This window comes from Xiphias gladius, chromosome 12 (genome assembly GCF_016859285.1).
Source record: "Xiphias gladius isolate SHS-SW01 ecotype Sanya breed wild chromosome 12, ASM1685928v1, whole genome shotgun sequence".
Taxonomy (NCBI): Eukaryota; Metazoa; Chordata; class Actinopteri; order Istiophoriformes; family Xiphiidae; genus Xiphias; species Xiphias gladius.
The window spans coordinates 9,728,895-9,741,613 of record NC_053411.1 but is presented as its reverse complement, the minus strand read 5'-3'; the positions used below and the strand labels follow the sequence as shown (position 1 = coordinate 9,741,613).

General features: G+C 39.0%; 1 protein-coding gene across 1 annotated transcript in view; it reads right to left on the bottom strand.

Moving 5' to 3' along the window:
* LOC120797184 (phospholipid-transporting ATPase ABCA1-like) overlaps positions 1–12,719 on the bottom strand; it is a 140,131-nt gene that overhangs the window by 120,490 nt on the left and 6,922 nt on the right. The window contains exons 5-8 of the mRNA XM_040140576.1: positions 12,283–12,410; positions 11,211–11,408; positions 7,541–7,627; positions 7,219–7,414 (exon numbers count right to left, since the gene is read on the bottom strand). Of these exons, the coding sequence (XP_039996510.1) occupies positions 7,219–7,414; positions 7,541–7,627; positions 11,211–11,408; positions 12,283–12,410 (609 nt within the window). The remainder of the gene's footprint in view (positions 1–7,218; positions 7,415–7,540; positions 7,628–11,210; positions 11,409–12,282; positions 12,411–12,719) is intronic.

Sequence of the window (12,719 nt, the reverse complement as noted above, 5' to 3'; positions counted from 1 at the left end):
GTTCACATCAAACATCAGAATGGGGAAAAAATGTAATGTCAGTGACTTTGAGCGTGGCGTGGAGTATTTCTGAAACTGCTGATCTCCTGGGATTTTCAAGCACAACAGTCTCCAGTGATTACTCTTAGTGGTTCCAAAAACAAAAAACAGCCAGTGATTTTAGTCGATTACAAAGGTCAGAGGAGAGTGGCCAGACTGGTTGGAGCTGACAGCAAGGCTACATTAACTCGGATAACTACTCTTTAGAACTGAGGTGAGCAGAAAAGCAGCTCAGAATGCACATGTTGAACCTCGAAGTGGATTGACTACAACAGGAGAAGATCAGATTGGGTTCCGCTCCTGTCAGCCAGGAACAGAAACCTGAGGCTGCAGTGGGCACAGGCTGACCAAAACTGGACAGCCGAAGACTGGAAAAACGTAGCCTGGTCTGATGAATCTGCACTTCTGCTGACGCTCGCAGATGGTAGGGTCAGAATTTGGTGTTGAACAGCACGAACCCATGGACCCAACCTCTCTTGTGTCAACAGTCCAGACTGGTGATGGTGGTTTAATGGTGCAGGGAATGTTTTTCTTGGCACTTTGGGCCTTGTAATACCAATCAATCATTTTTTGAATGCCACAGCCTATCTGAGTACTGTTGCTTGCCATGTCCGTCCCTTTATGACCACAATTTACCATCTTCTAATGGCTACTTCCAGCGTGATAATGCTGTCACAAAGCAAAAGGAGGTAGGATGGGATATTGGAAGCATGAATGTGCAATTGACAAATCTGCAGAAATTATGTGATGCAATCAGGTCAACATAGGGCAGAATCTTAAAAGAATATTTCCAATATCTTGTGGGATCCATTCCACAAAGCACTGAGACTGTTTTTATAGCCAATAACCTGTTAAATCCTGTTGCAGCCAGTGTACTAACAAGGGGAAATAAAGTTAACTCAATGCCACACAGAAACTCTAAACCTGATTTTGGTGAACAAATGCAGCACTTCAACCCCTGTATCGTCACCCAATCAAGCCATATGTCCAGGGCACTCTTTGTGCTATGAGGAGACACGTTTAGCGCATTCTTTTTTTTTTGTTAGCTCTCCACATACAGTTCAATATGTGTCTGCAAAACACGTATGTGTTATTATTTGAAAACATCTACATCTCTGGACACTTGTTCTGTGTATACAGTATGCTTCAGCAGTGCACACAACCAACATACCAATACAGAGAAACTAAGAATAAATAACTCAACTCCCCAATGAAGCATTGACATAGATGGCAGTGTAATTAGATATCTTTATTCATGGGAAAGACATATCATTTTTTGACATTCTGTATGTTAAAGGGAGAATCAGACTATCGAGGTTACACATTCTTCACAACTATGAGCTGTGTAGTTCTTTTTGACAACAGATCTTTGCTTTGTTACAAAACAGCGGCATGATAGAACAAGAGAATCTGTTCTTTACAACAGGTTTAGACACAGTAATATAATTGCTTGGAGCCTCAAGTCAGCCCCTCAACTTACCTGGCAAATTTAATCAATTTGAGCTGCACCCTGGAGATGGGCTCAATTCAGCACTACAGTGAGAAAAGACCATTGACATAGTACAAATGCTACACACTGTCTCGCATGTGCAATCTCATGTGCAGACATGCACTCGTGCCCACACACAGGAAAGCACATTACTCTGAGTTTGCTTTTCTCCTATTTTAGGCATTTCATGCAATGTACAATAAGAGTCAGACAAGCATATTCACACCAAGCCTGACATACACACATACAGCACACATTTACACTGAATAAGACATGCCAGTTTAAAGTGAACTAACGCATGAATCAGGAGGCGCTTATTTCTTAAAAGCAGGACAAATCAAATGCTGCCTTGCAGCATTCAAACAGAAAGTCAAATAAGCTTGAATAAATGTCACTGAAGTCACTCTCTCAGAGACAGAGAGAAGCCGCTTGACATTCAGTAATATAAGACGGGCCTCTCTCACTCCCAACAACCGCCACGATAGACTCGTATTATGGTTTCACCGGCTCCAGTATATATAAAAAGAATGTGCTTAATACTAGAAATAAAGGGTACCCATTACTAATTATTCAAAGAGACACCCATGGGCACATCCTCTGAGGGTGGCAGTACGAGTCTTGAGATAATTAGGGAATGTTATGAGCAATGTCAGAGAACATCACACCAGTAAAAATAGGACAGTGAAAGAGACAAGGGTATTTTGACAGACCAACAGAAGAAGCATTAATTTGAGAAGTTTTTTGTTGGCACAGAATTATTCCAATGTGAACACTACAGCTAAAATTTAACTTTGAAAATCAAGAGAGGTCAAGTGAGATGACCACTTAAATAGAGATGGGCTTGATTTTTTTTTTCCTTTAAAAGCCCAACCTGTTTCTGTTTGCAGAGGAAACTACTGGGCAAATTTTGAAGATGATATCAACTTAAAATTACTGTTTACTGTCATGGAAGAACAGTCACCACCCCAACTATTTTGTATAATGATACAGAAGTTTTCCTTTGCTGTCAATGATTATTTAGAAAGGGAACATTACTGAGCTGTTAACAAAACCTCAGCGTTGGCCTTTATTGTAGCTATTTTAATATTCCTTTGAGTGTACTTTTACACTTACAAAGGAGTTGTAATTGTCCATTATGCAGACACACTGCAGAATCCAGATTCCTTTAACTATACATAGACCAACACAATGAAATGCCACAGCAAATCCAAAACAGCCATTAGCATGCTAACAGAGATGTTAGTGCTTATTTTGTATGAATGATACAATGTTTTTGCTAATTTGCGCTGGCACTAGTACGCAATTCCACATAATAATATAATGTTATTCCCAGGGAACAGAGGCGGCTTATTAAAATCTAATTTTGTTCAGTTTTCTCCGAAGAACAGGCATTTAATGAAACAGGAATGCATGGTCTCTAATGAGCATGGGGCCGCATGAAGTTACAATGAAGAATTAATTGTCAAAGTTTTTATGGAACAAACATATTCACTGATTTTCAAAGCTTCCCTCACCACCACCTATAAGTGTTGTGCTACTTTTATTTACTTTTTTTCTTTTTAATACGGAGGGTTTTTTTGTTTGTTTGTTTGTTTTGCACAGCACCAGTAAGTGATTTGTTTGCATGTAGGGTTTTTGAAAAAAAAAATTCTTTCCCAAGTATCTAGTATGTATATCTATATAATGGTACACCATCAACATGTCTTTTATAATACTTTCCTGTATTCCATACCTATATTATATGTAGGTATAGAGAATGCATACAATATGCAACACAACTGAGTACACCCCTGTGCAATATCACTAAAATGATTCAAAACTGTGTCGCCTTACAATAATTGTATTATTTTAACTTGAAGTGTAGGGTATTTGATTTTATGTGTAACTAAAAACAAACTGCTTAGGTAGACCATACGGGCCCCAAAGTACAGCCTCAATGAAATAAAAGTGAGTACACTTGTAACCACTGTAATAAAAGTCAGTTTACCTGTAACCACTGCAACAGAAGTGATTAAACCTGCGATTTCCAATTATGGCTAATTGCACGAACAAGGTTTTAAAACAACCAGTGAACACCACAGCTTTCTGACTTTTGGCCTGGGCTGTGTCTAATGCAAAATGGCTCCACGTGGCTGTCATCAATTCCTTGAAGTAAGAAACTAGGTTGCTGGACTTCACAAAGACTGGAGAGGGTACAAGAGCATCAGTAGGCTACTGAACATAAGGCGAAACATAGGTGCAGCAGTGGTATAGGAAGAGCCATACTACAAGTAACAAAAGTCACAGTGGACGTGTCCTTGAAAAGAAAATGACAGCATGCACAGTCTGCTATTTACGCAACCGTGCATTGAAAAACTGATGTGACTGATCACACAGTGCATCCAAAACTGCACAAAACTGCAAGATTAAACTTTGGCAAAGTGCATTAAAAGAGGTCTTGGCAGCACTTTCTTTAGTAGATGGGTTCCAGCATGTTTTGGGGTTGAACCTAACCAGAAGAACCACAGTGTCTGCATTGTGCCGCCTGTCAAACACGGAGGTGGGAGTTTGCTGATATGGGGCTGCATCAGTGAAAAAGGTTCAGGGGAGATGACATTAATAGATGGCACTATGAATGCAAGCTTGTATGCCAAAAATGCTGAATGAAAAGATGACTCCCAGTCTCAAGAACCTTGGTAGGAGAGGTAGTTGATGTCAATCACACTGCAAAAATCAGAGTTTTTTAAGAAGAAAAAAGTGAAGACCATGACGTGGCCAATGTTTTCCACTGACTTGAATCCAATAGAACACCCTTGGAGTATTTTAAAGCAGAAGGTATAGAACCCCCACATCCTTTAAATCACTAAAAATAGAATCAGGTGCACTAAAATCGGTACAAATGATGGAAACTTTGTTAGTCTTACAGGAGCCACCCATACATCCAGATCAGATGCATGGTCAGGTCTCGGTTTAAACATCCAGGTGTGTGATAATCAATGACGCCCCTTTTTCCTGATGGGATTTTAACAACAGCAGAGGACGACAACAGATATTCTAAAAAAATTCCAGAGTGCTGCCAGTTTGCTTAGAATAGCTCATCTCAACATTTTCGGTCCATGCACTAACTTCAAAATGCTTTAGCAAGATGTGGAAAATCCAGAGTAACATCACATGTAGCCTGTCCTGCCATAATTACTTTTCAAGCACATGTCACGGATTGCACAAACCTGACCTACATGGCAGCTAAGAGAGGCTTGCCAGACAACACCTGGGCCAAGAAAAACATTTCCATTTCAATTCATTCGGGAGCAAGAAAACATTACCTTTAATAATTTGTAAAGCATCATACAGTAGTTTGGCAGTGCCTTACTACCTCAGTATTGCCTCAGACTTAAACAATAGGCCTGAGGCAACAGTGTGCCGCATATATTGTTTAAGGATAATAGCATTTTTTAATTTTTTTTTATCTTTTACTGAATAAAGGACGCATCTCATAGTGTGTGCTAGCTCACTTCACTTCATTTTGAGGGAAAAAGGGGTTTTCTTGCACGTAGACATGGACTGTACCTTGTATGGTTTACACAACAGGCAACATGGTAAACCACTCAACTGCTACAGAGCTGCGTCAAATAAATTAAAAGCATTTTTTTTGCCAGTTTTACTTTGAAATAAAGTCCTTAACTACTAGATAGCTTTATGCATCAAATACACACTTTAATGCAGTAATTCCAGGAAAGCAGAGTATGCACTGGGTTAGATCAAGGGTGCTTCATATCAGTACTTGACTCCGTCATGCACAAATACTTGTAGAGTCTTTCCCCTTTAATAAATTAAATGCTTGCAGCCATACGAACACTCATTCACCTAAAACTATACTGAATGTGGAAGGTGTGTTCCAGATTTTCAGCTCACTGTGATTATACCACAATTTCCTCCAATGTAGCAAATCTTTCATAACTAGCACCAGGCTACTGCAAAGCGAACACCTCTGGTTGGCTACAGCTGTGGAGGCTACTGAGCACCATGTTATCATGCTTAGGCACTACACATTATCAGGAGTACGGGAGACAATGACATCGTGGGGACTTTACCAAGCCATTTAGACAGCTCCAGAACATTTTAAAGGCATCACTGAACCCCATCAGGGCTTCCCCTTCCCAAAAATCTTTACCATGTTCTGTCCATGTCTTTTTTCTATGTTTTACTATAATGGCCAGATTTTTTTTTCTTTTTTCTTTATTTGTTACCAAAATCACTACAAATTTAGATGATTCTCACCGTATAATCAAAATAAATGACCAACTACTGGTTTACTTATATTATTTGATGGAAATACTGTGAAAATGGAAAAATAAGACTAACTGAATTGTGCAGGGTGTAGTGCCCAGAGAATCAGAAAGTTAAGTGTGTGTGTCAAAACTACAGTCATACCAGGGAGGGTAGTAACTTTCTTTTTAAACAGATGTCATACCTCATAGCAGCTTGAACTTGGCTGTTCCTCAGTGAACACCAGCTGCTCATTTTAACCACTGGAAGGCAAACTTAGCCGGCTTCAGCGAAATCAATATAGCACTGGAGAATCTGAGTACAAATGCCGACAATATGGCGGGCATGATTGCATTCCTTTTTAAACAGCACAAAACACCACTTTAGAACTCCAAAAAGTGTTTTAGTCGCACCATCTGTTCTCTGTGGGAAGTTTGGGTTGCCATATGTTCATATTTAGGATGTCATATATTTGCCCCATGTGACTCTCCACCATTCAGACAATAGCAGCTTCCACTTGGAATAAGTTGCTCTGGACTTTCCTCTCAATTAAAGAAACATCATTACGTCAGGGTTGGGAGTGCACAGCTTTTAAATGGAATGAGAAAAGCTGATTTGATTGGCTGCGATTGATGCCAGCCCCTGACAAAGCCATCGATAATGTATTCCTGATCGAACCTGGTTTCCAAGTCTGGCGCAGGCACGAACTGTGCCACAAATGCCTGTTCCTGGATGTGCACACATAGTCACAACCTGTGCATTGTGCACAGGTGACTGCACTGTGTACCATGGACAACTGGTTCATGAAAATAGGGATCACTGTTTTTTTTCTCTGCTGCATGCACATTTTAGGAAGCAACAGGAAATTCCAGGATTTGCATTGACTTTGTCTGTTCAGGAGTATATTTACCAATCATTTATTCTTCTAATATAATTACTTTCACTATGTTTTTATGTCTTTATCCGTTAACAACACCCCTAACTCATATAAGTGCCTTCTGAACCTTGCTAGAGCAAAGTTTCCTTCCTGAATTGATATTTGTATGTGGCACTATCAAAACTGCAGTAACTCTACTGTTTTCTCTACAAAATTGTCAAAACACCATAATTCTGGCATGACACTGCTTTTAAACAGGAGAACAACATGATTTGATTAGTCATGAATCATGCCATCATGTCATAATTTCCAGTCATTCCCCTTCTCTCCAAATACAACACAGTTGATAATGCCTCTGGCTCCAGTTTTACCAAATAAATAATTTGCCATCTGCTGTGATACTGTGTATTGTTCACCACTGGTTTCTGAAAAAAATAACAAATTTAGTCATTTCCAGGCTACCACGACTGCATACAGTACTGTAAAGCTAAAATGCAGACAAATGCTTAAGACACACAAGTACTGTGTGACAGCTTTGCTTTAGAAATGAGTGTTCTGCAGCACTTACCGGAACTGTTGCCCATAATGGAGATTGACTTGTTGTTAGCCATCTGTCTAGGTGAGCGTAAACTGAGGGTCATATTGGTGGAATTGAAGTCGGGCTGCTTCCCACACAGTAGTATATTGATACTTCCAATCATGTCCTCTTGGAAATCCAATGAACTAGCAGCCTTAAAGATCGTGGAGTTCTGCAACCTGGCCATCTGGTTACAAGAAACTAAATGTCAGGATTTTTGAATATACATTTTTAAACAAAATAGATATATGATCATAGAATACAAATATGCATTCTTGTCCAATGTACATGATGGTACGATGGTAACACTAACCTCCTGAATAACTGGTAATGCATTTCGAGTGGTTTTTCTCAACAGTGTCGCGGTGTTTGCTGCATTCAGACCCAAAGGTGACGGTAGCTGAAGAACAGTAACAACAGTTGGTTTACAAAGGAAATAATCAAAGATTTTACGAGATTTTATTATGTATCTCAACCTGTAAAGTGTATCATAACACCAATTTCCATGGAATTGGTTAATAAAAGTCTTACTATGTGCTATGGTGACATTCTGTAGGTACACAGTACAAGTCAAATTAGAAGAACTGAATGCCCTGCCCTTTCAACCACTGTCATTTTGATGTATCAAGTGTCAAGTACTGGCTGTATTAGGAGCACCTGTAATATCTTTCAACACACACTATTACAAAGCTTTGAACTTTATGCAAGACAAAGGTCTGGAAAGACTAGAAGTGGGGGGATCAGAAAGCTGAGAGAGGTATTTAGAGGAGAGCGGTATGGTAACACTGCATTACTATTTTTTTAAAATAAAACTCTTTTCACAAGTAGAAGACCATTCAAGCATAGTTTGGACAATGGTCTGGTTACTGATTGAGTCTCAAGTACATTAATTTAGCATCGCTTGTGTGCAGCACAGACATCAAGAGGAGACTTATTGAGAAAGCACAGCAAATCTATTCTGACAATTCAGAGCAAAACCGCTGAAAATCACATGTAAGAGATCAACAGAAGGAGAGATTTCAGCATTGTTACTCTGTCGCATTAGAAGGCAGATGAAGTGAGCAATGGCACAAAACAGATTTCTCATACTCATATGTTAAACTCAATTTCCACTGCACTTTGTTACTGAAGGCTCCAATGGTTGTGTTTCTTTTGATAACAGGTAAGCTGATTAGAAAAATAATTCTACCACAATTATATAACCATACATAATTTGAATGGTACAAAAAGTCGAGATTTGTTGAGCTAATGAGCAACAAAGGAGATTACGCTATCCAAGACAGACTAAAATGACACAATAACGTTTGAATGACCCTTGTTGAGTGCCGCATATATTCAAAAGCTTTTTGTTTACCAGCTTTACCATGTGCAGTGTGTTCGGAAATGATTTTCAGGAAGCCCAAACACAAATTTGTGGAACCAGTGTTTAAATTATCCTCTGCCATTCACCACCTCAGTGATAAACTGTGACTTCTTCCCTTGTCCTTTTCTTTATGTTGTTGTTGCTATCACAATCATTCAGCAATGTCAAGCTTTAAGTGTGGAGCCTTATGTTCCTTTCCATCCATTTGCTTGAGGCGCTGAAGAGCTTTTCCACCATATCTTGTCTGGGCTTTCTTCTTTTTTTTTCTGTGTCTGAGAATGCCTGTGGGCCTAAATTGTTCAAATGCTCTCTCCTACGAACTTCCTGCCTTATCACTTATTTATTGAATTTGCTGTCCCATATATTTAAACTTAAACAGAAGTGCGGGCTTCATCATGCCCAAGGGAAGAATTCAAGAAAACATTGGTTCTAATAAATAATTCCAACCTGATTGCATGCATTTTAGTAAAAACAAACTGGAAGACAGGGAGGTGCACATGACAGTGACAATTATGAAAGCTAGACCCTAAGCTAGACAAAAATGATTTCTCACTTAAAATGTGAGCAGTAAAATTACGTTAAGATAAGTGGGCATTAATAAAACATTGTAAGTGTTGAGGTCCTGGTGGTAGATTTTGAAATGGATGCATTATCAAGTTTTAACTATAAAAGATATTTCTTCATCTCTTTAAGTCACAGAGCCATACAAGCATAACATTTAACTTTTAAATTGGTTACTCAATTGGCTGGCACAGAAAATCATTGTCTTTGCATTCAATTTACTGTAAGCCATGCGAGAATAATAGTTAGAACAGACCATTTGCCTGCAATATTTTTAAACTGTATTAAGCTCTGTGTTTCCTCTTACAGTATGTAACTGATAGAATATCTATGCTGTAAATTACCTTGTGCAGCCATGTTTTCTTTTTCTTATTTGTCTCTCAATTTGGCATGTAACTTCCACATGGAAAAAAGCCAAAAAGGAGAAGGCTCAACAGGAAATTTTGGCATCCTAAATCCTCTTACATCTTGGCATTTCATGTCTGCTTACATTAGCTGTAGGCATAAAGTTCACAATATCACACTGAATAATTTCAGACCTCACCATCAATTTCAGCAACAATAGGCTGACTAGATAGCTGCGATTTGTGGTTTAAAACAGCACTATCTCCTAGAATTTACAAGTCTATGCAACTCAACTGCAAGAGCAAATACGTTGTGTAGAAAACGTAATCACTGCCTGGAGTCGTTTTTTTTTTAATGTTTATTTTTGGAAAGAATGAATGAAGCTCTACATTTATTAATGACAGCAATGAGTAGGTTTGGGTGGTGGGTGTACAAAGGGCACGACTGTCACACCAGATACTGGGTTCACATCCACAGTCTTGTTTGGGAACTAAAGTTAGGGAAAGATCATGGTTTTGGTTAAATGAAAATAAACATGTTGTGTCTGAAGTCAATGCAAGCTTTTTTCTGTATTAAACCAGACCACGATCCTTCCCTAACCTTAACATGCTGTGAGTGCCTGACGATAACCATAAAGAAGTTTAAACATTGCCATATATAACCACATATCCTGAATGTGTTAATATAAGACCTAATCTGGTCACAATTAGGTTTCCTACAAACGTATTTGTTGTTGCAGTTTTGTGGAACATAAACGTAATTTCGAGGAAGCAACGTTGCTTATAATGGTTTGCTCAGCGGTTCAGAACCCCATTTGTGCCGTCAACCCTAAACTAACAGGCCTCCTCGGCAGTTTAGAAACCAAATTGTATCAGCAAACAGTGAATAACACTGTATAGGTATATAAGGTTGTGCAAAACAAAATAAATTTCTATGTCCCTGATGGGACTAAAATATCAGTTCAATTCTAATGGCCGCACAGGCAGTTAACCAGCTGGAGGGACGAAATTGTTAGCTGATCAGTACCATCTGTGACTTTAGAACTATGCATATTTCTCTGTGACTCAGTATGTTACTCCGTGTTAAAATTTAAATTGCCGGGAAAAATATGGAGTACTGAAGTTAAAGAACTACTCGTTGTTGTGAGTTTCAAAAGTCTGGTCATTTGCCGTCACCACATCTGGGACCATGAGAGAGAGACTGCTAACACCAACTCTAAACCAGCTCTTTTGTATTAACAGAGCAATGAGCTGTGCAGCAGCTGTGCAATGACTCCATATGTATTTATATCATGACCAAAAAGTCTAGTGTGAATGTTAGAATGCTAAACTTCCACAATTCATAATGAAGTTTAACTTTAAAATACCTAACAGATGGTTCAAATGCATCCTCCCAAGTTCCTTAGTTGCACTAGTGGTGGCTGAAAAATACAAGAGTTTCAAATTTACATTTTTAATACCACTTTCATTAGCCCAGACGGTGTAATTTGTAAGAATGCTAGATGTGGGTGACCTTGCTGAGCAGAATTTCGGGTTTTACATCAGGCCAGTTAGTGTAAACACAGTTTGCCAAATGCATTCTCTTTCCACAATTTGTCAAAATTAGTTGAATTGTGTCCGATATACGGCGCGAAATCTCTTCAAGTCTCATCAAATTCAAATTAGACAAGTTGTGTTATTTATTCAATGTGTGGGGGCAAGTGTAAAAAGCTCACCTCAGAAAGCACTTTCCTCACATCCAGGTTTTGCAGGAGTACTTGCTGGGTGTTAATCAGCTGCTGTGGAGAGAGTGAGCAGCTGACATTTTGAAAAGCCTCCTTTTCAGCTTGGGTGCTAAATTGGACGTACTCATCCAGATCTGTCCCCTTACACAGGATCCTCCTCAGATTGCCTGGCCTTGGAATGCTCATCATCTGAAAAGTAAACACCAACTTTGGTAGAAGTTCACAAACAAGCAAACTTTGCATCCGACCATATTTTATTTATTCATGTGTTGTGTGCTTTGGGGGTGTTGTGCAAGCAAAATGTATGCTAAATCACATTCCTAGATCAGATATAAGGGATAGTTTTATCTTAACTAAGCCTGATTTTTCTTGAATCACCCTTGAATAAATACTGACATACTGTACATATACACAACCACCACAGTGACACAGCACAACAACGGTAAAAATATGACGGACACAAACATTTATACCCACACACAAAGATGCATATACACACTTTGTATCATAGCAGACAGTATATGGTGATACCAAGCAAGATGGGATACATGGGCAGTTGACAGATAAAGTGGTGCTTTCTGGGCATATAAGACAGTTTGCGACCAGATCCCACTGCTTCATATACAGTAGGGATCTTTTGATCAGTGCACGCTGTATTTAAGCATCTTTGTCGATGTCAGTAAAACATAATTATCTTCCAGCAGCTCCTCCGATATTACTTGGGACATACCAGGGGTAACTTGTTACTCTTATTGCTGTTGCAAGTTCACTTCATTCCAAATGACCTTTGGGCAGCTTCAAATTACTTTTTAGTCAAGCAAATACTGCTGTTGACTTTGATTATTACTGTCAAGACAAAGAGTCCCAGATGCTGTTCTTGGCCAGGACATTTTAACCTGAAATGTTCAAGCACAATACTCAGTGATAGCACTTGTGGTAACATTACAATTCCTTTATTTACAGAAGGAGGTGGAAAATCTTGTTTCAAAGTGGTTGGGATTCTCTTTGGAGACAGGTTTTTGCTGTACTCACCATGCTAGCTGAGTTGTGAAATGATACTCACTGGACTGACGGAAATCTTTGCGTTTAAGAGGCTTTGAGCGACTTTTGGTGGCACCGTCAAATTCACTTTCAGATGTGTGGAGAAAGTTTCATCATCTCTTAGAATACTCCTTAGGGTGACTGGTTTGGCTTAAACAAAAAGATGGAGAGTCATTACTTTTTTAGAACTGCAACTGACACAGAAAAAAACATATTTAAGCAGCAGTGTACTTGATGTTGACGCGTGATGCTGACAGCTGGTCAGACATGGAATACTTAAAGGGAAATGTATTTACTTGTTTTTGACCTTGTTTTTGAGTTTTATTCTCATAGTTTTGGCAGCTAATTTTCCTTAACTAGCCATCTTTACTGTAGATATTTTGCTTCCAAACCTGCAGCCTTTCTGTCTCTGCCGCCTTTCTTTCTCTATCCTCCTGCATTTGATTTCCACACTAAAAT